Source organism: Lepeophtheirus salmonis, chromosome 7 (genome assembly GCF_016086655.4).
Source record: "Lepeophtheirus salmonis chromosome 7, UVic_Lsal_1.4, whole genome shotgun sequence".
Taxonomy (NCBI): domain Eukaryota; kingdom Metazoa; phylum Arthropoda; class Copepoda; order Siphonostomatoida; family Caligidae; genus Lepeophtheirus; species Lepeophtheirus salmonis.
In genome coordinates this window covers 16449667-16474665 of record NC_052137.2, presented here as the reverse complement: position 1 = coordinate 16474665, position 24999 = coordinate 16449667, and the positions used below count along the sequence as shown (strand labels likewise).

Below are 24999 nucleotides of genomic sequence, written 5' to 3'. Positions count from 1 at the left end.
CCTAGGCCCAGTATTTAAATCCTCTATTAAGAGTTAATTTTCCATGAACAGCTATCGACTATTAAGTACTTAAAGATTTTTTACTAGAATCGTCATAACCCAGAACTACTAGTACTTATATCCAAGGTAAGGCACTCCCAACGGTACCGTTACTAGGATGTATATATATTTTATTTTTGATAACAAATTTTAAAGGCCATATTCTTGGAAATACCTTTTCTCTTAAAAAGTACAATTTTTGGGAATTACCTTTCTTTTTATGAAAAAGGCTTTTTTTTTTTGATAATAACGCTGTATTTTGGCCAAATTTTACAACAAGATTTTAGTACAGAGGATTTAACAATCCCGTAATCATGGAATTGAATTCAAATGGAGGAGCCGTTAGTAGAATTCCTTGTAGATTGACTAACTTGAGCCCACTCTTGAAATTTTTTAATGATCTTACATAATATATATATATTAAAACTCAAAATTTGAAGTTATCTCATCCAAATTGTTGGAAATTTAACATTTATGTATTTTATTATAACCCTTATTAGTCACAGGGCTAAGGGCATAATGAATTATCGTTAAGCATCAGGAGGAAGCTACTAGTTTTCAATATATTTTTTTTTTTTTGGGGGGGGAGGGGGCTTAGCCTCAAAAATTAGCAACATGGTATATAAATAAGGTTTTTTTTTTAAATATATATATGACACAAAAAAGTGCCGCCTAGCCGCTCAATATGAAACATAAAAATTTAGAATGTGGTCAGAAATCAACAGTTTTAGTAGACTAAATAAATAATTTAAAAAGTGTAACTAATAACACTACTTTAAACAAACATATGGCACGTGGTCTTTGTTTCGTCAATTCATTTATGGCATTACTAGGGTCTATTATTCAAGTTGCACTTACCTAAGTCTTATGTTTTAACTCCAACTTTAAAGCTGACTTGAATTTCTAGGCCTCGAGATTGGACTTAGACTCCTAAAAAATACTCATGGACAGTTCTAACAATACTCAAGTGAAGCTTTTTCAAGCTTTCATCATGGACATTTGTGTCATTAACTACATAAATTTGTATTTTGGACAATATTAAAGAAATATTTTCAATGCCTAGCTATTACTATCAGTGAAACCCCTTTCTGGGTTTTTTTTTATTATTTGAGATTACACATGGTTGCCATATGACAACAAAAGGTTATCTGCAATAATTCATTTTGGTAACCCAATTTATGTATAAGAAATAGTTTTACACATTATTCTATGTATAGTATACCATCATAATCGTAGTAAGAATAAAATGTTTCATACACTTAATTTGTTAGTCTTTGATTTATTGAATTTTTTTTCGAAAATCTATATGTTTCTTCTTATTCATTAGTTAGGGGATTTCAAATAATTAATAAATATTGATTATAGGTAAATATATACACAAGTAGATCTTACTTTAATACAATTATGTAAAACTTGATGATTAATTAACAGTACAATTCTTCTCATCACAAATCCATATATTTATTTAATAATATTAGAAAAACAACAATTGTTCTCGAAATCGCAGGACTAAAATATGATTCAATTTACAATCCCAAAAGTGTGTACTTCAAATTTAATATTCGTTACTATTCAAAAGAAAAGATTTGAAATTTTATTGAAAAAGAAGTGAAATTTGTTTTTGTTAAAGAATAAAAACCATTTTGATTTTTTTTCCCCCTCCTGTTTGGATTTTATCACTCTATCTTTTTTATAGGGTATGATAAAGGTAGGTACGTGTGGTCTATCATAAGGTGGCAGCACCATGCCCCTTTGTAATGGTCATAAACTTGATATAATGCTCTCTTCCTTCTTGAGTATATCAGTATGTATAATCCTCGTCATTTCGTGATTATGTGTCTTTATTAATTCACTAATACCGAAAACTTCACATGGCGGAGTCGGTAGGATCAACACCAAAGTCATTATAATATTGTCAACCCGCCAATCTCACCACGATAGTTTGTCAATTAAGAATCATACTCTATCCTATTTCAACCCTACTCCAACGTGTTCTACCCTACGTGAAGGATCAAATGAAGGAGGATAATTAATCGAAAGATATCCAACAACTACATAAGATAATTGGATAAGACTCATTCCATTGTTTAGCGATATATTAATATTATGGGCACAAAATTTCAAGTGGGATTTTACCTGCTCCACTGTCTTTGAGACAAGGGATTTTCAAACTAGGGGAAGTGTAAAAATATTTATTCTTCTTTGATAAAGACAAAAATTAAACTAATTAATTAATTATTTTCCGTTTTCTACATATTTAAATACCTATATATATGTATTATATACAGGAAGGAGGGTCTTTTTTAGGGGCGTACTTTCCTATAGCTTGAAAACCCTTGTATTACACCATCAAGAAAGAATTACAACCATATTAATTATGTATAATTTAAAAGGCTACTTATGAAATATAAGATTCCTTTTGTTATTTGTATATTTAGAAAAAGTAGTTAATTTCAAATTAATTTATAACCTTTCATAATACTTGATAGTCATGAATATTTAATTTATTTACACGGAAATATATTTATTGGCTTACTTTATTATGAAGATGGGTTACCACATCTATCATGTGTATTCAAACATACATTATGCATATTACAATCTGCAAAATTCAGCAACTAACTCTTAATTAATTGAAGTCCTGTTGTAACCTAAAATATGTCTTGTTTGGGAAAGTGAAAATGTTATGAATAAATTTAAATTTTGAATACACAAAAATGATTAACCCAGTATTTTCTCTCCCAAAAATAAGACAAATATTAAATTACAGAACCTCTTTATTTTGAAAAAGATAATTTTTGATATTTGAAGATTACAAATTGTAAAGTTCATGGAACTCAATTAACCAATTATTTGTACATGCATGATGGATGTGGTAACCAGGGGTGTTGCTAGGTTTTATCATTGCGGGGAGGGTGGGGGTAGCCCCAAAAAATATCAAACAACTTAATAATATAAATAGGTTAGCTATATAAACAGCGTGCAGTCGTTGTTTAACAACGAACTTTGAGTGCCTCCGACAGCCGCAGATGCTCAGGGGGGATGTTATTGGCTGCTTCGGCTTGTAGCCAGAAGTGTTTGGCGTAATTTTAAAAAAATGCCATCGATCAACGAAATATTTCTCCCCCAATCACGGAAATGGCAGAGTACCCTAGTTGCGATCCGCAATGGACGGAGAAATTGTTGAAAATACAAACTTCTTTAACCTGGACAAGTACTTTGACAGGAGAGTCAGGAAATAACTGAAAGAGTCTGGAGGTCATTATGAATCAACAGCAATCTGCTGATCACAAAATGAGGTCATATTTTTTTTGACTTTGTACGACCAAGTGTTTAACCTCCAAGCTCACCGGACCTCAACCCTATGGACATCTTTGTATTTGGCAAAGTTGACTGGTACACCCATACACACCTTTGGATTTTTTGCCAATCCTCCATGAAATTATTGAAATTTACCCCTATCAAAATAATAATAATAGAGGATAATATTTTAGACCATGGAGCCCTACAATAATTAGGAACTCAAGAGAAGAAATCTCTGCTAAATTATGGTGAGTATATAAATAACATTATTTATTAAATTTTTCCTTATGTACAAACGATGTGCTATTTTGTAAGTAAAGAAGCCCTCTAATTGAACCAATTATTTTAACTTGTTCCATGCTTTTTGTTCTGACTTCTCATTCAATACCATTGATGATTATTTCATAATACATTTTTTACATGTATTAAAAATACATGTATATAGTCTATAGACCCTCACTCCTTTCTATTTCTAGGAAGGGCTCAAACAATAGGAAATTAAGTGCTTACTTTTTAATATATAAATATACTTATATGTAAAAGTACATACGCTCTAATCAATTCAAGGCACTCTCCTGTATCCTGTATGTATAATGTATAATATACCTATTTATATAACTACCATAAAGTACGCTGCGAAGGAAATTATATCATTAAAAACTTTTTGCATAAATTAAACCGTGAGTCCAAATGTCTCCAAAGGCATCTTTGTGTATTATTTTAGAAAAAAAAGAGGGGAAAAAAAACCAAATGCATTCATTAGATGGACTTAGCTAAGGTATATTAATTTGAGCCCTTGAAAATGAGGGATATTCCATTATTTTTTTCTTTACACATGATACTATAAATATATGTGCTACGTCAACTTTAAAAGAATCTTGAACAAAAATCAAGAAAAGGAGAAATTATTTTCTCCTTTTCGTCATATATACATACAACTCAATATTTTATAGACATATTTGAGTAAATTATAGGCTTATTATTCAAATTTCTGGGAGGATGTAAGATACCCAGGAGTTTTATCTATAGTTTAGAATCTTTATTTGGGTTAATAGACTTATATTGGGTCCGATATAGCATTTCAAATAAAATCTATCTATTTATTGTTCTCTTATTGTGACGATTTTGGCTATTTTAAGAGTGCAATTTGGGGATCCAAGTAAGGGGTAAATCAGCATATACATTGACGATAATTCGCCAAACTATACAATAGTAACCCACAGAGTTTATTTAGCTTGCTTTTCTGATGACGGGCCACATGCATATATTTAAATGGTAGATTTTCGAGTTGGATTTAAATAGCTTGCAATTTAACGAGTGAAAAAAAAAAGAAGTCTGTTGGTTGGTTGCTTCATAGTTGCTTGCTTCCTTCAGCAATGGTTTGAAAGGAAAGAACAACGAAGAACAGCTCTCCCCCCCTCTTATCTCTCTCTCTTCCTTCCTTTATAGAAAGCCGCCAAACACCATTGAATATCCGAAAGAAGGAGGAGTTATTTGGAGTCTGAGAGCGGAGAGAGATTTAAAGTTCTCTTTTTTTTCGTAAGGGATTAATATTATTATTATTATTATATTCTGAGTATTTGCTACAACCATCCAGTGAATTGTAGTAGTTGAGATATTTTTTTTTACGTACCTAATCATCACATCATCACCAAGAGTCTCCAGCCTCAGTACATATTAGTTCCCTGTCCCAATACGGATTCTCTACATCTGCACAACAGTGAACCAATCATGTGCCATTGAGGAACCTTTGTTTTGTTTAGTTGTTTTTTCTCCCCTCAAACGCATTGCGGACTCATTCCGAACTTACAGAGAGAAAGACCAGGAGCAATCCCTTCTTCCTAATACACCTTTAAAAATCCGTAATGATGATGAATGTGAGTGGAGGGCTATCCGGGACTGGTGGGGGTCCTTCCAACATGGAGATCAATGCCAATCTCATACCCACATCCCTAGGAAAACGGAAGGTTGAGAGTAGTAGTAAGTACCTCGGATCCTCATTTTCACCACCCAACGGTCATCATCACGATCTGAACTCCGAAGGTAAGAACGAATTTCAATCGAATGATTTTATTCATTTATTTGATTTAATTTAAATCATTATTTTAATATATTTACGTAGTAATTATTAAAGTAAATTGTCTCTAAAGTCAGATATAGCAGGCACGAGCAATAAACTTTTGGAAGTAAGCGACATATCTTTAAAGTGTAGGGTTATGTAGCGGACAACTAGCGGCTTTTATCATAAAGCGAGAAAAATAGAATGAAAGACCGACGGAGGGAAAGAACATTCACTTCTATTTGCCTCATTGGGGAGTCTATTTATGCCCAAATGTTAGGGACTTTATTACTAATTTTTAGACGTACATATTCATAATTCAATTAAAAATCCCTCAAAATACTTTTTTTTCCCCGTAAAAAAAAGTAAAAAAAATAGGAAGGACAATAATAATAATCAGCAATTTTAAATCAATATATATAGACAAATTATTATAATTACTAATTAATGTATAACACCTAACAGATAGCGCTTTTAAGAAATTAAAGATAGTTCAAGATGGTCTCATCAATCATCATAGCTCCACAGCCGTTACCTGTCCAACCCCTGCTCGAAGAAGGCATCGAACCACTTTTACTCAAGTAAGTACACATTTATCTCTTCCTTCTTTGTAGATACGCATACAAGCCGTATTTCTTACTTTTATAGGAACAATTACAGGAGTTGGAAACAGCCTTTTCCAAATCCCATTATCCTGATATCTACTGTAGAGAGGAACTAGCTCGCAGTACTAAATTAAATGAAGCTCGAATCCAAGTAAGTATATTACTTTTACAGATATATCTGTGTAGGTATGTAACTCATTATTAAGCCACTCAGCACAAAAGTAAGCTAGAAGAACTTTTCTCAAAATTGAGTCGGGATTACCTTTGTATTCTTCGACAAATATTCGGCAATTTCTATCAACAAATTATTACTATTAAGAAACCTTTGAGTGAGCCCCAAATTCTACTTTTAGTGGCAAAAAGTTGACTCTCACAATAAAATAATGAGAAACGAATATATATATTTTTTAAAACTCCATATCGGGGCCAATATAAGTCTCTTGAACCAAATGAGGGTTTTAAACTATAGCTAAAATTCTTGGGTATCTTAATTCATTCCATAAATTTGAATACAATGCCGATAATGGACACAAAAATCAATAATTTAAGATTTTTTTATGTTGATGACCCATATTTGTGGCCCGTGAACAAAAAAAAATCTATTTCTATCAACAAATTATTCATATTAGACCTTTGGGTGAGTCGCAAATTTCATTTCATTTAAAAAGCCAGTTCGGGGTCAATGTACGTATTTTAATTCATATAAGGGTTTTAAACTATAGATATAATTTTTGGTTATCTTAATTCATCCCATAAATTTGAATACAAGGCCTATAATTGACACAAATATCAATAATTCAAGATTGTTTTATGTTGATGCAACATATATGTGGCCCGTCAACAAAAACAAAGTAAAATGATTTTTCTCAAAATTAAACTACGATTTGTATATGTGTTTGAGTCTGGGGTGGTATTCTTCGACGAATATTTGTCAATTTCTATGAACAAATTATTCTTATGAGCGCATTGGCTGAGTCGCAAACTGCATTTAAAGTAGCCCAAAATTGATCGTCACAGTAAAATAATAATGATAAATTGATGGATTTTATGGCTGAAATGGGCGATATCGGGGAGAATTAGGTTTCTTTCATCATTTTAAAATATAGTTGCAACTTTAAAGGATCTTACCTCATCCCGAAAATTTGAATAATAAGCCTATAAGTTACTTAAATATGTGCATGAAATATTGTACCGTATATAAGAAGTAAATTTTTTTTAATATTTCCATCATGTTTATTCAAGAGTGTTTGAATGCTGACGGACCACATATGTAGGTATGTAACTAATAAATAAGACACACATCAAAAAATAAAATAGGTATATAAAATGAAAATAAAAAGCCAAGTAACTTTTTAGTACAAAAAGTAAAAGAGAAGGATTACGAAAAATAAGAAAATAAGAAAAAAACCATTAGTTTCTCGTGAAAAAGAAGGGGGAAATCCTTTTTTTTTCTTTTTATCTGAAGGAATGCAGTTTCTATACATATGTACAATAGCTACTACAGTGAGGGGGGAGGGGGAAGGGGGAATGGAGGTGGAGTTAAGAAAGTTTTTTGTTATTATTTTTTTCCGTTGATGGTGTATTACTTAAGAGGCTTTTTTCCCCTTCTTCATTTCCAAGAATATTTTTCCTTTTTTCTTCTTTTTGCTATGAAAAGAAGATAACAAAAAACCGTGTTATCTATCCAATTATATGAAATTCGGTCATGATGAATTTCAAATATGATTATAAAGCTTTATAGAATAAAATTGTATACCTATAAGTACATATAGAGTAAGTAGGTACATAATTTATTACTAAAAGAGAAAAAGGAAGCTAGGGGATATAATAATAACATTGTAAATGCAATGAATTAAATTATGGATATAATTTAAAAAAATATGACATTGGAGGCGGTGCGATACTTTTGGTAGTTGCAAATCTGAGCAGTGTTTTTATTTTCCGGAGCTGTTTTCATTAGGGAGGTAAAAATCAGGGCTGGGGACTCGGTAAAATGTCGGGGTGAGTCCTGAGTTCGATTTGAACTTCAAAACCAAGTCCCGAGTCCAACTTGAACTTCAAGACCGAATCCCAATAAGTGTTGCCGGGGGGTTTAAGTAAAATAGGCTAAAAATCGACTCGTTTCAACGACAAACACCTAAAAATTCAGGTGAATATATTTTAGGGTTTATGGCTTTAGTGGTTTAATTTTTAGGCATCCTTAATGTATCATTTTTCAAAAATTCGGAGCAAAGAAAAGGCTGTTTATTTTTTGCTTAATAATATTGAAAAATCAGTTAGGGTGTCCATAAAAGAAAAAAATACTTCCTAACCCAATGTTCTTGAAAGTACATTGCCATCCACAGTCTTTTTTTATTTTTTTTAAAGTATGGGTACAAATTTTTTTTTGTCAAATTTTAGAGTTACATTCCCTGGAAGAGACTAGATTTTGACGAATATTTTTTTTTTTGTTTTTAGAAAAGACAAATGGATTTTTATTAAATTATATGATAATGCTAAAATTTCTCAATTAGGGGATGATGGCTTCAGAAAAGGCACACTCAAAAACATGCTATCCATAAGGTCGATCCAACACTGGATGTACTGTGAGTTAATGAATGGGGGAAAGAATTGTTAGATGATGTAAAAACTTTTTTTTTCTTTTTTTGTCTCAAGGAAAAAGACTAATAATAGTGAACATATTCTTTTGCTATTTTTTAGTTTACAAGAATTCGATGGATCATTTACTTTCAGTGGCCTACACGAATAATTAATTTTAAAATCTGTGGGGAAATAAATAATGAATGATTCACAGTAATCTATCTATGCAACTGAATGTTTATCAAAACCGTACTGAGATGTGAGCTATAAAATACAACCTTCTACAACCTTAGTCCTAGTCAATTCCTTGATAATTATTTAAATAACCTTCAGCCAATGAAAGGTTAAAAAATGAATAATTTAGGGAAATAAAAATTTTGTTTACAAATTTTATCATTACAGTACAGTAATAAAATAACTTTAAAATAAATTATATATCCTTAGTAGTCTGACGTAATTTATAAGTAGGAATTGAACATTCTTATTGTTATAATAGCTATATATTTCTATTTTCCAAAATATTTATTTTATCTATGACTCTTTTACAGATTAATTTTGAATTATAATTATTTTGTTAAATACTAATTCATTTGAATTCAAAAGAATTACTCTATTTTTCAATAATATAAATCAAAACTTGACGATAAAATTGAGGTCAATAGCCCATATAGTCAGAGGCCTTTGAAAATAATTTGATTACCTGAATCTTTTTTGGTTTCTCAAAAATAGTAGGGCAATTGGCCCACTTCCTGCACGTAATACTTATCGTATAACGTACGGACATTTACCTTTTTAGGCGGCATATAATATATTAGATATAGATTTGAAGAGTTATAGAGGTTTGATGTAAGCATAACTTACATTGCCTTGAGAAATAATTTGATTATTAACCTTTTAAAAGCTTTAAATCCACTACGGTACTAAAGAAATCAAAGCAACGTTTGGATATATCTGTTGAGGTTATTTGAGTATTTTATTGTAGAAAGTGAAAAAAAATTAGTAAATTGAAAAATGAGAACTTTTCAAATTTAACAAAAATAACAAACCTTATCTCAAGTGAGTTTCGTACCTAAATAGAATATTACCCATTATAATTAATTCATGTTCATAATAATGTCTAATGAATAAAACCCATTGCGCAGGTCTGGTTTCAAAACCGACGAGCCAAATACCGTAAACAGGAGAAGCAACTACAGAAGGCCCTCACTGCCTCCCCATCTCTTCCACAATGCAACAATAGTATCATGCGGAATTTATATCATCATAACTCAACGTCTCAGCAACCTCGGAACTACACGCATTACTCCCATCCTAGTACTCCTTCGCGCTATCCCCCACAAGTTGGTAAGTATTGGAGTCCATGGGTCTATATGTAGTAGATAATCCCTTCATTCATACCGAGTCTTTCTCCATTACTAGATGAGCGCCATTTTCTCCCTGGTTATGACTCTGCTCTCTTCTATGGAGCCTATGCCTACCACCAGTATGACAGAGAAGGCTCAAATCGATCCTATAGGTGAGTGTATTCTTTCATATTCCAGCGAGTAAATGAAGTTATTATTCCGTTTGATGCTACGAGGATACATATATATATATATATATACTTTTTGTACATGTCTGTGTGTATAACTCACTTGGGATTCCGTCTCTTTGTATAGAATTTCAAAAGAGATACACTCATACTCATAGAAGCAGCAAACACGAAAAAGAAAGATGCTATGCATTTCAGAAGTTAAACATCATAGAAAATTAGATATACATATTCAATATTCTATCTGTCTATTCCTATGTAGTGAGGAAAGCTATCGACGGATCGTGCAAGACTTTAATGCAGATGAAGTTGGGAGCAACAAGGGTACAAATTCATATGCATCCTCACCCGTCGTCTCTCCTGACATGATTCCCTCACAAATCGTCGTGTATCCATCCTTACAAAAATCCTCAGGGAACTCTTCGAATGCTGGAGATGATCCCTCTTCATCCTCTTCCTTCTGCTCACCAACGACACCCTTCTCTTTCTCATCCTATTCAAACAATGACTGTCAGAAACCACCGATTGTCGATGAAAAGGCTGAGGCCAACTAGGAGTATCATCAGATTGGAAATAGACGAATTCTTTTTTGATTTTTTTTTTGTATTAAAACTTGTTCCGGATGCTGGAATCCCTACGTATCATTTTGTTAGCCTTTTTTTTGGTTAGGTCTTCAGACCTTCTTTATTTATTAAATGTTTGTACAATGTTATTTGTTTTGATTGGCTATACAGTATACAAATTAATTATATTAAAGCAATTATTTATGTATTAGTTAAAAGGGTATACACACATATGGCAAGGGCGTCCGCAGGATTTATAAATACTTGCTTTTCCTTTTTTTTTTTTTTTGGGGGGGTGAAATTTTTATTTACGAAATTGTATGATTAAAAAATTTTCGGTAGAAAAAATGGAAAATTAAATTTTTTGGAAAAAAAAATCAAAAATCCATAACTATTCTTAAAAATTTCAAAAATCAACAGCTGGTCATACAAAAATTTCAAAAATTAAACTTCAAATATATTTTTTTGGTGTCAAAAAATTTCAAAAATCAACAGCTGCTCATATAAAAATTTCAAAAATTAAACTTCAAATATTTTTTTTTTGTCAAAATTTTTTCTAAAATCGACAATAATTTTAAAAAATTACTAAAATCTACAGTAATTTATAAAAAACTTCAAAAATCTACAGCAATTCATAAAAAGTTAAATTTTTTGAAAAAAAAAATCAAATTTTTAATTTTCTAGTAAAGAGCAAAAAATTCTTAGTTTGGGAGAGGGTACCGCCCCTCCAATCTACCCCCTGCAGGCGCCTCTCTATGGATATTATCAAAATTATAGATAGAGGATCTTTTCCATCATGGCAAATTAATTAATTCATTATCGTTTCTGTATTATCATTATTATTACTATACTATTAATAAGCACACTTATGTCTTTCCGATTTTTTAAATTTATTTTTTGATATTATCAATTGATATTTTTGATTCCTCTCCATTTAATACTAAATGCAATTCCCTATTGATTTATATCAAAAATCCAACTTTTAACAAATAAAAAAATATATAAATTTATATTTACGTTATATGTCTGTTTCACAAAATAAATGTATGTTAAGCAATTCTCTTCATCGATTTTGTTCCCCTCCTTGTCTTGCGCAACACTCATTTTATGTGTAAAAGTATCTTTTTAACTCCTTACAAAAGGAGATGGAAGTAAAAGAACTTGATACAAAATGAATAATCTAGAGCCTACATGTTAAAAAAACCCCACATCTCCTTGCTAACCCTCCCCATCAATTCATAGTCCCAAGGGATGGGTTTTAAAAAGTTTTTTGTTCCTTGGAAGATATTATAAAATAACTATTACCCATTCAGTCCCGTAGTGTTGTATCGGTCTAAAAAAAAAAACTTTATAGACTGGAGTACTCTCAGTTTAATCTTGATTAATTTTATCAGTCCTAGGACACGATCCTTATCCTTGATGGGGACTCCGCTCTAGAAAGCAATAAAAATATCAATAATATAATAATAATTTATAAGAAACGTGTTTTCTTCCTTATGCCCGGACTTTTCAGCCCATGTGTTACTACGTCATTTCAGATGTTGAAGTTTCATCAATATAGATATCATAACAGGAACATTGATTCATAATCACGTCTAGCTTTTTTATCCAGTCGTAACCTCGATAGACAACAGGGGGAAATGAAATTTAAAAAAAAAAGCATGTTCTTATTATCAACTGTTAATTATATCAATTATTTAGATATTATCAAAGAGGAATAAATATAACTTAATCCATTCTAGCTTCTCCCGCATTCTAGGACATGTTTTATATATGAATATGATAAATATAATATAAAAAGAACGATGAGTATCTCAAAAAAAACAAAAAACGATATTGTGAATTTGTTACTCGAGTCTTAAGAATTTACAAATAGAGTAATAAAATAATTTATGATAAAAAATGCTTGAAAACTGAGAAGAAACAAATTGTGCACAAACTAAATGTGAACAAAAGTGTTCAATACACAGATATTGTTATTTTAGAGGAATAAGTTTTGCAATGGGGATTAGTAAAGCCCGCACTTTGAAAGTTGGCCGCGGGATTACTTGACCTGGGAAAATTTGCCTTGGAAAAAGCTCACCGGGGAGAAGAATCCTCTTCCTTTATTTAATGTAAATATTAAATAAAGAAAGACGATTTATTCTATCAATTGTAATTCTTTGAAATTAATAGCAAAATTGTATTTTTTAACTATTACTTAGAATATAAAAAAAATTGACATCGGGAATTTTTACTAAAATCCCATCGGAATCAATATACTATTAAAGCAAAGTTTGTCTGTCTTTCTTTCTTTTTATATCGATGAATATATTTATGTATACGGTCATTTTTATCTAAAAAAATAATATGTTCATATTAGTCAAATATCGCACGTGTTTTATACATATAGCATCAAGGGTGAACATCATGTTAAAAATACAAGTTAATATATACGTTATTAGTTATTCAAATATGCCAGTGTGTTAAAAAACAATTGAATTTGAAATGACAATTTGGAGAATATTTGGGAGAAGAACAGCTATGAGATGAAGCAAATGAGCAGAAACCCCAACTCCGTACATAGCAATAATGTAAGCAGGAATTACTCCAATCTTGAGCTTTAATTCTACAACGAGTCCAACAAGGACTCCACAAAAAATTATCAGAGTTAATCTTCGTATTTCACGCCCTAATGATTGTTTCATATATATTAGTTATTTTTCTCTCTTCAAGAAGAAAAAAATAGTGATGACTGCTTGATATAAAAAAATCTGTTGAGGTAGCAATTACAAAATGTTTTGATGTTTTTAATTCATTTCATAATGAAGTTTTCGGACTGACATCCCGTTATTTACGACTCGAATACTCCATGGGGAGGTGTACTCCTCCATACACACCTGTAATGACCCTGATGTTATATTAATTAAAAGTGTGTCTTGATTTCTACTGAACACTTGGGATTCAGTAGAATCCAGCTGAAGAACCACCGCCCTATACTCATTTCTAAATATTCAAACTCTGCTATTTTTGTGACTATGTTATTAGGCTAAATAAGAATAGTGATAGATTGTATAAACACGGAGATGCATAAGACAACAAAGACTTATACTTATAACTAGTGATACATATCCGGAGCATTTTGGTATGGTAACCCTGAATATTCAAAGAATGTTTAGGAGGAAAGCAGCTTAGCTGTCATGAGATTTCATTAAATCAACTACAATCAGCTGTGACGACGATAATGATAGTTACTAAGATAATATTCTAGTACTGAAATGTTGCAAGTGATAGAGGAATGGGGATTATGTTTAAACTTCAATCTCAAAGGATATGCCAAATGAATTAGTAGATTGAAAACCAATTGTGACCATTCAAATTAATCTATAAAAGCAGCCCCTCCCTCATGCATTTAGAAATATTCATTTATTAATTATCCTTCATCTATATTAATGCAGATAAGTGTGTTGTATGTCTGTTGGTCTGAAGAGGACTTTTTAGTGTTAGCTTAGTTAAATGCGTAATTCCCGCTAGTCTTAAAAAATCCTACAAAAATTACTTTTCAAATAAACTGGGATTAAGAATACATATTGCAATAAAGTCAACAAGTTTCTACATTAAAAGAAATTGGAAAGGTTCAATTCTAAATTTCACAGAGAAAGGAAGTCAGTATTGGAAAATTTTCATGTTATAATGGGCTCGAAAATGAAAAATAGAGAACCCAAGTTTTGGTCAATTTTGCAAAGGCGGGCTTTCCTAGATCCCTTTACAAAACGTATTCCCCTAAAGTAACAATATTTGCATCGACTGCATGTCTTCAGAACAAATTTGTTCACGTTTAGTTTGTGTTCAATTTGTTTCTTCTCAGTTTTCGAGTATTTATCATTATAAATTATTTTATTACAATATTTATAGACTTGGTCGTTTTTTATATCTTGACAGATATATTTAATAATTTTTTTAATACCTTAGAAAAGTAATAAATAGTTAAATAACAGTAATGAAGTATAATACATCAGAATTGGAATCGCAAATTAAACATTATTTTCCCAAAGCCGATTCCAGAAAAAAAAACCGGATTTTCCGGTTCCCGATTCCTGATTAATCGTCCCATCACTATTATTTAATCGTAATGTGTCAGCTAGATGCAGTTGAAGCTGTGGATGTATCAAGTATAGAGCAGCTCTACATCTGTGTTTGGACCACATCAGATAAATTGGTCCTTGAGGAAAACTTTCAAGGACTATACTCCGTAGACCAATGCAATTCGGCATCTATTTTCAATACAATAAAGGATCCCCTGACGAGGTACAATCTTCCGCTGAGCCTTTGTCGTGCAGCCGCTTCGTTTCAAGACAATCACACTGGTGTTGCAACTAGGCTGCAGGAAGAAGAACCAAGAATCATAACAACATACGGCTATATGTATTCAGTCAATCTTGCTGCGCAAGACATGGTCAATCATGCTCCCAAGCTTAGAAACTTCCTAACAACAGTGACTGATCTGGTAAACTTCTTGAGAAATTCGCCAAAGAGTTTTGAGATTGTTAAGAATGTGACATAAACTCTTGGCTTGTCACAGACCCATATTTTGCCTCTCTTCCCCACACATTTCACTATGAAACAGAATACTCTGAGCAACATCAAAGTCACTCGAGCGTGTAGCCAAACACATTGGAGACAATCTGAATGAATCTCAGCTTGAAGCTCACCTACAGGTTCTTTAGAATATTAGTGATATCACTGGTAGAAATGCTCCGGGCCAAAAAATAACAGTGTATCACATCATTGACTCGATCTCAGAGACCAACATGAAGAGCATAATCTCGGAGGTTGTTAAACTTTGGAGACTCTATAATGTACATTCGACTATAACAGCGACAGCGAACGCTCTTTCAGTGCACTCAGATGCCTCAAATGCTATCTGAGAGGGGCAATGTCACAATCTAGGTTGAACTCACTATTCATTATCAATATGTACAAGGATGGGGTATACTTTATTGACAATGAAGATCTGGTCAATGGGTTTATTTCACACGGTGACACACATTTGCTCTCATGAAGAAAGTTTAAATGTTTTTGAGTATTCTAGAGTCGATCAAAAGTTTAAAAGGCTATCGTGTTTTTGTTTTGTTGTTTTTTTTCTCAATCTTTACAGAAAGTGATGTTTTAGAAAACAATTTTAATTATGATAAATATATTATAAAACAAATATGTAAGAAATACAGATAGTTATGTACTTTAAAATTTCCATTCAGTGTTTATTATAAAATAACCATACTGTTGGTATTTTGTTACAGGTGGGAAAATGATTTATTATAGAATTGCCAACAACACTTCTATTGGGTACATATTCAATGTAACAAACATTAATAACTTTGGACGCGCACGTGTGTAAGTAGCCTTTTATCTGAATGCATATCGTGTAACTTGAGCTTGTGGTGAGTGCGTTTAGGTTTGAGCCTATGCCAAAACATCTCATGAGTCCCCTCATGTCTTTGCCCCTTCCTGTACCATCCAAAACTGCTTCTGACGCCCCTGTAAATGGTCTGTCTTCAAGAATTCAGTAACACTGACAATACAGTAGTTTCTCACACTACGAAGGTAATTGGTTTCACGGACATGCCACGCTGCGTGAATCCACGTTGTTTGAGAGCATGTAATACATACTAAATGAGGTAGAATTTGAAGAATGTGATGCACCATCTTCATGAAGCTTATCTTCTAATGTTAGTCCCTTCATTTTCTTATGTATACAAGCACTTTGACTCGTTTTCTTTTTTGTGCTCATGTTTATAAAATGGGTGTTTATAATTTGAAAAGCTGATGATGTGCTTCACTCATTTTGTTAAATATTGAGGTGCATTGTGCAGGTGAAGTGCATGGGAATTATCGTGAGGAGAACTGAACGACTTTGAACAGGCCTACAAAGATAATATTATCATTTTTTCCATGTTAATTTTATTAAAAGAGTATTGAAATTAAAAACCGTGGTATGACAAAACCCGCGTATATCGAAACTACGTTGTTTGAGGTATTCCTGTATTTTTAGAAAATAATAAGTCCTATTCAGATTTTCAACTAGAAAAAGCTTTCCCGCTTTCTAGGACATGTTTTATACATAGATATAGAAATATGATAAATATAATATAAAAAGAACGCTGAGTGTCTCCAAAAATGTTTCCTTCTGTCTATTTCATGCCATACTTGATAAGACTCAATCAATTGCATTTTATAAATAATACCTTAATCATAAGATTTAATTCAAAAACAACAAGTAATTACTATGACTTAACAAACCTGTCGTATAATTATTAAATTAGTAATATATTTGAAGACATTTATTAGAACCAAAGAAAATAAACTTTTACTTCATCTTGAATAATAAAAAGGAAAAAAAAAAGTTTGCTTGAATGCGTGAGAATATGTATGTTTGAATGTATTTTGAAAGCAACACATTCATTCAAGTTGAAAGGAGTATTTTTATAATAAAATTTAGTGAACTAAGTCTGTCAAAATATACTTTATTTTTAAAAATTCTTTTTTTTTAAATAAAAAAATTTCTTTTTTGTCCGAAATGATGATTTTTGGGGATATATAATTTTTTTTAATCAAGCTAGTGATCCACTAGTGACTGCATAGGTTGCAGTAACTTAAGGCCAGCCTTGTTTACCAATTGAATATATTGTGGGGTCCACAAGAGGTGGACTAGAGAGGCTCCCTCCGCCCTCCCCACAAAAAAAGAAAAAAATAAGGAATTTTCACTTTTTTACTAGAAATTAATTTGGTAGGGATGTAAAAATTTTACCCTAAAAATAGAGGGAATGTTTTTTTTCGAAAGATTTATTTTCTTAAGAAATAAGATCATTCTGGCAAATTGTAAAGCAGAGCAAAAAGTTCAATATTTGAAATTTTTATATAATATTTTTTTTTTTAATAGCTATGGATTTTTGGAATTTGAAGACAGCGGCTTAGCTTTCATGACGTTACATTAAATTAGAATGAAATCAGTTATAATAGAGAGGAAATAAATATAAGTCCGACTCTTTATGAAGCAAGGAATTACTCCCATGTCGATAATCAATTATACCCTGAGTCTATTAGGTACTTACAATTATTACACGCCAGAAAATCATGAGCGGTACTCCCCGTCATTCATCAGGACAAACATTTCTGGCTACATTATATACTTAAATTTTCATAGATGAAAATAATCTTAGAAAAATAAATTTCGTATTTTTCGCTTTATTTTAATTCTTTATAAGAAGTGTTATAATAATCCGATTTAAGCCAAATATGCCCCATTCTGTTTGATAGCTTGTTGCCAACGAGAATCCAACTTCATAATACCCTTTACGTAGAATTTCTTGTCCCTATTGGCAAAAAAATCAGACAACCAATTTTCACAGGCCTTAACAGGCTCGAACCAATAGAGTACCGGCCTTGTAAACATCGCTAATTTTCTTGGTTGCTTTCGACACTTTGTTCCTTTCTGGCAGTAAAAATGTAAAATATGGGGGTTTTTACCTTTGAGACCTACATACTCGATGACGATAATTCACGACTGAATGGGCCAAGTTCAATACTGTCCCAAAAAGCGTTTGTAGAATACACTTACACCTCTACAACTTCTTATAGTATGATCTGATGTAAACAACATATACTTATTTAAAAAAAGGGCGGGAATTACGAAATAACTTTTTCTCATACCTAAAATTATAGTATTTTATAGTTGTTATCTGAATATATGTTTAATATTTCCCAAAGCTATTGTCATGATTATTACATTTTTGAAGGGTTGAGCATAGAAGGAGAAAGTAATCACAAGTACAGGAAAGACGGAAAGTAACTCTGCGGATTTGTTGCATTGTTATGAGTGTAAGTCTTTGTTGCACGATGAGTAGAATTGATGTGTGTAGTGTTCCACGAACTCTATTTAAAAGGCGGAAGTAACGGACCGGAGGCAAAGCTAATTAAGGTGACGACTAGATTGGGGGTACACTCATAAACGGGACTATATTTATAAGGGATTACTTATTTAAAAGAATGTACATAGATTGCTAATAAAATACATGTATACAAGTTTAACTCTTCTTGATAGAAGGTACAAGCAAGGGTTATTGTAAGAACTAATCCCTACGTCATTCATACTCAAAGTAAATAAAAGGCGAGAATACATAACAGTGAGTAATATGTTAGTAATTCCGGCCTATATCCATTATCTCATAGCTGCTCCCAGTTAATATCAATTAACATCTACTTATTCAGTATGAGGGTCAATGAAGCTCCTAGCTATATGTATCTTCAAAATTGTCGAAGTGACTATCATGATTTTCGGGTTCTTTTTTTTAGCATAACGGCATTCAATATTATTTGATTTTCTGATAACATATAGACAATCTATTTTATAACATGATATTCACGCTTGATGCTACATGAATAAAATAAACCCGCGAGATTGCAAAATATGATTACATTGTTATTTCTTGAATCAAAATGACTCTATTACAGAATCATAGATAGAAAGACAGGCAGACAAAATTTGCTTTATGGATAAAAATGATATTCACAGATAAAGTAATATTTATTAATCTATGATAATATGAAAATAATTAATATAATGAACCGTTGGCAAATATATATAAGTCTAAAGTAATCACTATTGCTTGAAACAGAAAGTAACACTGAGGATTTGTAGCAGAGATATGAGTGTAAGTATTTATTGGACTGGACAGTTGACATAGGAGGCATTCCTATCTATATCATTGCTACTTGGGGGGGTTTGTGTTTATTTCCTTCATTTCATAGCTGCTCCCAGCTATGAAATGAAACGTCGTGACAGCTAAGCTGCTCTCATCCAAAGCATTCTTCAAATTGTCAGGGTGACAATTGAGTCCGTTTTCTTTCTTTTAATATATCGACAGATAATATTATTGTCATCTATGTAGAGATTCTCTCCTTAAGAGTAAAAGAAGAATGATAACAGCTTTACAAAATAAAAACACTATTCCGGTTGCCAACACCCACAAAACTCACATGCTTAAAAATGCTTAGTGTGTACAACACTAAATATGAAAGAAACCTGCAAGAACATGGAATAATTCATTTATGAGAGCTTCATAAGAGCAACACCTCCCATGCCGAAGATTTCCACTCCCATTTGCAAATTTATGTTAATAGAGGGGGGAGAAGGGGTGAAATCCGGTTTTATGTATTAAGTAATTCCTACATTCAATTTTGTTTAAATATTTCAATTGTTGTTATAATATCGCAAGACAAAGGATTTACTTAAACTGATGAATAAAATTCGTATTTTGATATCATGGAGCATGAAAATAATTATGTATATCCATATGTTATATATATTTATGAGTCTGTTTTTGATGTTATCATATATGGAATAATACAAAAAGTTCGAACAGATCAGTCTGAAATTTAGCAAGTAGACCTATAAAATAATGGATAAAAAAGAATTTTGTGTGTTGACTAAACATTACTTTATGAAAGGCAAAACGCCTCAAGAGAATAAAAAGAAGCTTAATAAACATTATGGGGACTATGATGCTCCTTCAATTAGAACAGTTTATAAAGGATTTCAAAATTTAACCTATCAGATTACTTTAAATACATTTTGATTCAATGTATCAATTGTGAGATATAGCTCACTAAGGACATCTAGCGGAAAGCACTCATAACTTTTTACTTAACCTAATATAATAAACTTTTTGTACGTCAATAATCTGCACTATATTACAACATTGTCAAGTAAATTTTATGGCAATAGCCTTTTTTAAGTTGGAAAAGGGACTTTTGCAACTGCGCCTTCTGTATTCCCTTATTTAAGGATTCTTAAATATTATACTTTTTAAAGTGAACTAAAGAATTGATTTTTCCCATCTCTTTTAAATCGAGTTTCATTTCATTCTTTTTTTGTAAGAAATTATTATTTGAGAATAAATTGATAGTGCCTCAGGGATTCTATTTATGTTTCATATTACTTTGATCTCCTTCAAATTTATTTTGTTTTGTATAAAATATATATTCTCATTTATTTAAAGGTAATCAACCCAAATCTTTAATTTGAAAATAAATTCATTTTTATTTTATTATTGTTATTTTGATATCCCATTATATAATGTAGTACATTTTAAGCATTGAACTGAGACAAGAGACTTAGAAACCTTAGGTTTTAATACATTAAAACAAATTGATTGGTATATAGACTCCGTGGCGCAACGGTAGCGCGTCTGACTCCAGATCAGAAGGCTGCGTGTTCGAATCACGTCGGGGTCAAATTTTTTCCTTTTTTTTTCCTTGTCCAAATCATCCTTTACCACCTACATTTATTTCTAATCAATGCTGTAAAAACTAATCCCTTATCTATATAGTAATGAATGTTAATAGTTATATACTACATAACATGCGTATACAAGTGATTGATAAACATATATTAAACTGTACATACAAACATCGCTCTCATTGTATTAATAAATAATTTCCTAGATAGGATATTTTTTATCACTGTCAACGCCCTTATAATATATTTTTTTTTTTCGGAGTCTTTGATATTTGAGTCATTCTGAGTTTTAAGGCTTTGAATAGTGTAGAAATGTAATATGTTTTTTTATATAGAACTTATAAAACTAAAGGAAGACTGTGATTATTAGTTATTACCATTCTACCATTTCCACTCCCAATTATTATTGTAGTTATAATACCATTGTTTAGAAGTTGTCATTTGTACAACCTGAAATAAATAATTACTTATAAGAGACCAAGTTCGTCCGCAAGATTATATAATATATATATATATTTTTTTTTTGTGAAAATAAATTAAAAAATTTGAAAAATTTAATTTAATTTTTGGAATTTTTTTCTAAAAGATTTCAAAAATTAAAGTATATTAACAAAATTTTTTTGTTGTTGTTGCCCACTAAGGCATTCAGTTTTATTCAACAATTCTATAATTCGGATTATATTGATATAATAATTTATCAAATAAAATATATAATTTAGAGAAAAAAAAACTACACGCTCATTCTAATCACCATTGATAATCGTGTACTACAATACAAATTTACCTTTCAATCATTAAAAAGCGTCAATAGCTGCATAACAATAAAATAATAATTAACAAATAGTCCCATTCAATATCCTAAAATACAATCTTAATGTATGTAAAATGCCATCAAAGTTCTCGTCGCTTTTTTTCGAAAGTTTGAGGGTAAATCCCTTTTCAATGATGATTTGTACGCTGCTGTAGATTTCTGTTAATCTGCTGCATTCTCAGAGTATGTTGTGGTCAGTTGTTTCTCTTGTAAAACAGCATAAAAACAATCTGCTCGCCCGTCTTTGTAGTATTTCCCGGCTGATTCAAGAGTACCCGAAAGTACTCTGTACTTAAACCATTTCTCAAGAGCAGTTAGATACTTATTTTTAATGGATTCGATGCATTCCTGTGGAGTTCTTGGGATGAAAGGAGTAAATGTAGGCTGTGTTAAGCATATACTCAGGTACCAGGTGGAGAAAATACTGAACTTGATTCTGAAAGGAAATGTTGGTGGCTGTACTCGTAAAAAATGTCTTAAGCCTGATTTCCGATTTACAAGATAACCTATTAACTCTTTTAAATCTGCGGGTACTTCCAATATACAATCACCAGTAAAATTGTAGCTAATGCAATTTTTCAAAGGCATTTCCCATATATATATTAAGAAAAAATTTCAAATATAACATTTTTGGGAAAATATTTAAAAAATCAAAAGCTATTCACATAAAATTGAACTTTTTGAAAAGAAGTTTCAAAAATCAACAGTTGTTTATAAAAAAATTAAATGTTTCGAAAAAATTTCAAAAATTAAATTTCAAATATAAAATTTTGTCACATTAAAAATTTCAAATATTAAATTTTTGGGTGACAAATTTCAAAAATCCAAAGCTATTCATAGAAAATTAAATTTTTGAAAAATTAAATTCTTTGGAAAAAAATTTAAAAACTTAATTAAATTTCAAATATTAAATACAACCATAACCTCCTACCTTCTGCGGGCGCCCCGGAGAAAAAAAACACTTTTCCTTGAACATCAATATAGCTCCGAAATGTAAATCGTAATTATCAATTATTCTGAGAAAAAAAAATCAATAATTTTAATTTCAGATATTGGAAAAAAACGGGATTTAGGTGAGTAAAAGTTCTTTAAAAATAAATATTTCCTAAAAAATGTTCTCACTTTTCATATTTTTTTTCTGCTTTAAGAACTGCAGTCTAGTCTGGTCTAGCACGCACACCGGAGAAAATAGAATAAAACATATCAATGAGTTTTTAGGAACAGGATCACCCTCCCCGTTTCTGTGGGAAATGACACTCTCCCTCGGTGCACCCTCATCTAACTCTGGAGGATCAATATTCTTCGGCCCGTCCATGGGAGGAACCAAATATGCTGCAATGGTACACCATTATCCAACTTTGGACGATCAAGAGCCATTTGCCTATCTAGGGAAGGAGGCGAGCTCTTTTCCAAAAAATTTAATATTAAAAAACTTGTAATATTATAATTTTATTCTCTTTGAGTAGCTGGGGATTTTTAAAAATTTTCCAAAAATTTAATATTTGAATTTTTTAAATTTAATATTTGAATTTTTTTTCCAAAAATTTTTATATTTGGAAATTTTTTCCCAAAAATTTAAATGTTTGTAAATAACTATGGATTTTTGAAATTTGTTTCAAAAAAATTTATTTTTTTGCTTTTTTTCAAAAAAGCCAAAAACCAAGACCTCCCCAAAATATGATCCTGCAGACGCCCATGATTCATGACAGCTTAGCTGCTCTCCTTCCATCTATTCTTTAAATATTTAGGGCGCCCACATTAATTTTGGGGCTTTTGTAAACATTCCGTGACAGATAATATTATTTTCATCTATGGTCATGTTCAGTTCCCACGCAGGAATGTCATGACATAAAAAACAGTATTAAGCGTGTCCTTGCATTCCCCGTCCAGCTGTTACATTACACAAATTATTACTACTAACAAAGGTTCTTTTTATCAATAACTTTTTTTAAATTACATAGACTGTTGAGTACATAACAAACAAGGAGTGACCGCCTTAGTTATATTCTATAAGTTATAGACTATAAGTAACTAAGTCTATATCACTTAGATTTTTCTTGACGAATCAATAAATGAAATTTGTATGCCTGCACAATGCTCATTGCACATAAATGAATATTTCCTCTACATTTTTTCTTTCCTCTCTCTCTATCAGAGAATGAATATTATCCCCTTATTACTGCCTAGACGTCCATTTGATCCTCGACTGTTACAAAAAATGAAGCCTAGTTTAAGAAATTACTTGCATTAAGCAGTCAATTTTTCAATTTTCATTTATGTATTACACGTTATACGAGGGTCATTTGGAAAGTACTTAAGTACTTATGGCACTACGTGCGCGTATCTAGGTTATGTTTAGTTAGTAGCATCTCTTGGAAGAACACACACCAACTTTCTGCCAGATCGGTCTTTTCCTTTCTGTTTGGCATTCGTTTGAATAGAGGAATCGGCCAGAAAGATTATGTCGACTGTATTTTGGATTTATCAAAATAATCCTCATTGACCATTTGTAAAAGGTTAAAACTATTACATGTGCATATTATTCATCATTATTGGACCATTTGAAAACCGAGCTACAAGAAAAGGCAATGCACTAACTCACACCTCAGCAGCTGTGCTCGCAAAATTAATAGAAATAGGATTTCAACTCGAAATGCCCAGAGCACTAGCAATCCCAAGCATGTTTTCTTGTTTTTCATCCATCAGCATATGGATTTTATTAATGATGTATGGAGTGGTAATCTCAATAGGGTATCCAAAACGTTCAACGTCATTTTGAAACCACTAATAAACTTCTCTAATCGAAGGAACAGAGTCCTCATAATGTTTATCAAGCTTCTTTTTACTCTCCTGAAGCGTTTTGCCTTTCATAAAGTAATGTTTAATCAACAACGAAATTATTTTTCATTTATTTTTTGAAAACCATTCCCCTCCCTCGGTTCAAACGAATGCCAAACAGAAAGAAATATACCTACTTGACTGAAGGTTGGGGAATGTTTTTCCAAGAGATGCAACTAACAAAGCATAAACTCGATATGCACCAGTAATGGTATCTCTCAGACTTTGCACTGACTTTTCAACAACCCTCGTAATAACGTGTATGTGTGCCCTCTATGGGTACCCATACCGTTGGGCCAAAGAGGCTGAAACTTTACATGGATACTTCTTTTGTGTGTGTGGGGGGGGGACATACACAGGGGGCTCTTTTTTTAGCTCAAGGAGACTAGATAGG

General features: G+C 31.5%; 2 protein-coding genes and 1 non-coding gene across 3 annotated transcripts; all 3 read left to right on the top strand.

Moving 5' to 3' along the window:
- The first annotated feature begins 4894 nt into the window (after positions 1 to 4894).
- On the top strand, positions 4895 to 11737 carry LOC121122143 (uncharacterized). Its single transcript, XM_040717150.2, has 6 exons — positions 4895 to 5385; positions 5867 to 5982; positions 6050 to 6157; positions 9729 to 9930; positions 10006 to 10102; positions 10380 to 11737. Exons 1-6 carry the CDS (start codon positions 5208 to 5210, stop codon positions 10669 to 10671), a joined length of 993 nt encoding a protein of 330 aa, XP_040573084.1. The 5' UTR covers positions 4895 to 5207; the 3' UTR covers positions 10672 to 11737.
- A 3054-nt stretch (positions 11738 to 14791) lies between these two features.
- Positions 14792 to 15223, top strand: LOC139906016 (uncharacterized). The gene has a single exon (XM_071890105.1). It carries the CDS (start codon positions 14792 to 14794, stop codon positions 15221 to 15223), a length of 432 nt encoding a protein of 143 aa, XP_071746206.1.
- A 5657-nt stretch (positions 15224 to 20880) lies between these two features.
- Positions 20881 to 20952, top strand: TRNAW-CCA (transfer RNA tryptophan (anticodon CCA)). Its single transcript has one exon. It is a non-coding gene; the product is annotated as a tRNA-Trp (tRNA).
- The last annotated feature ends 4047 nt before the right edge of the window (positions 20953 to 24999 follow it).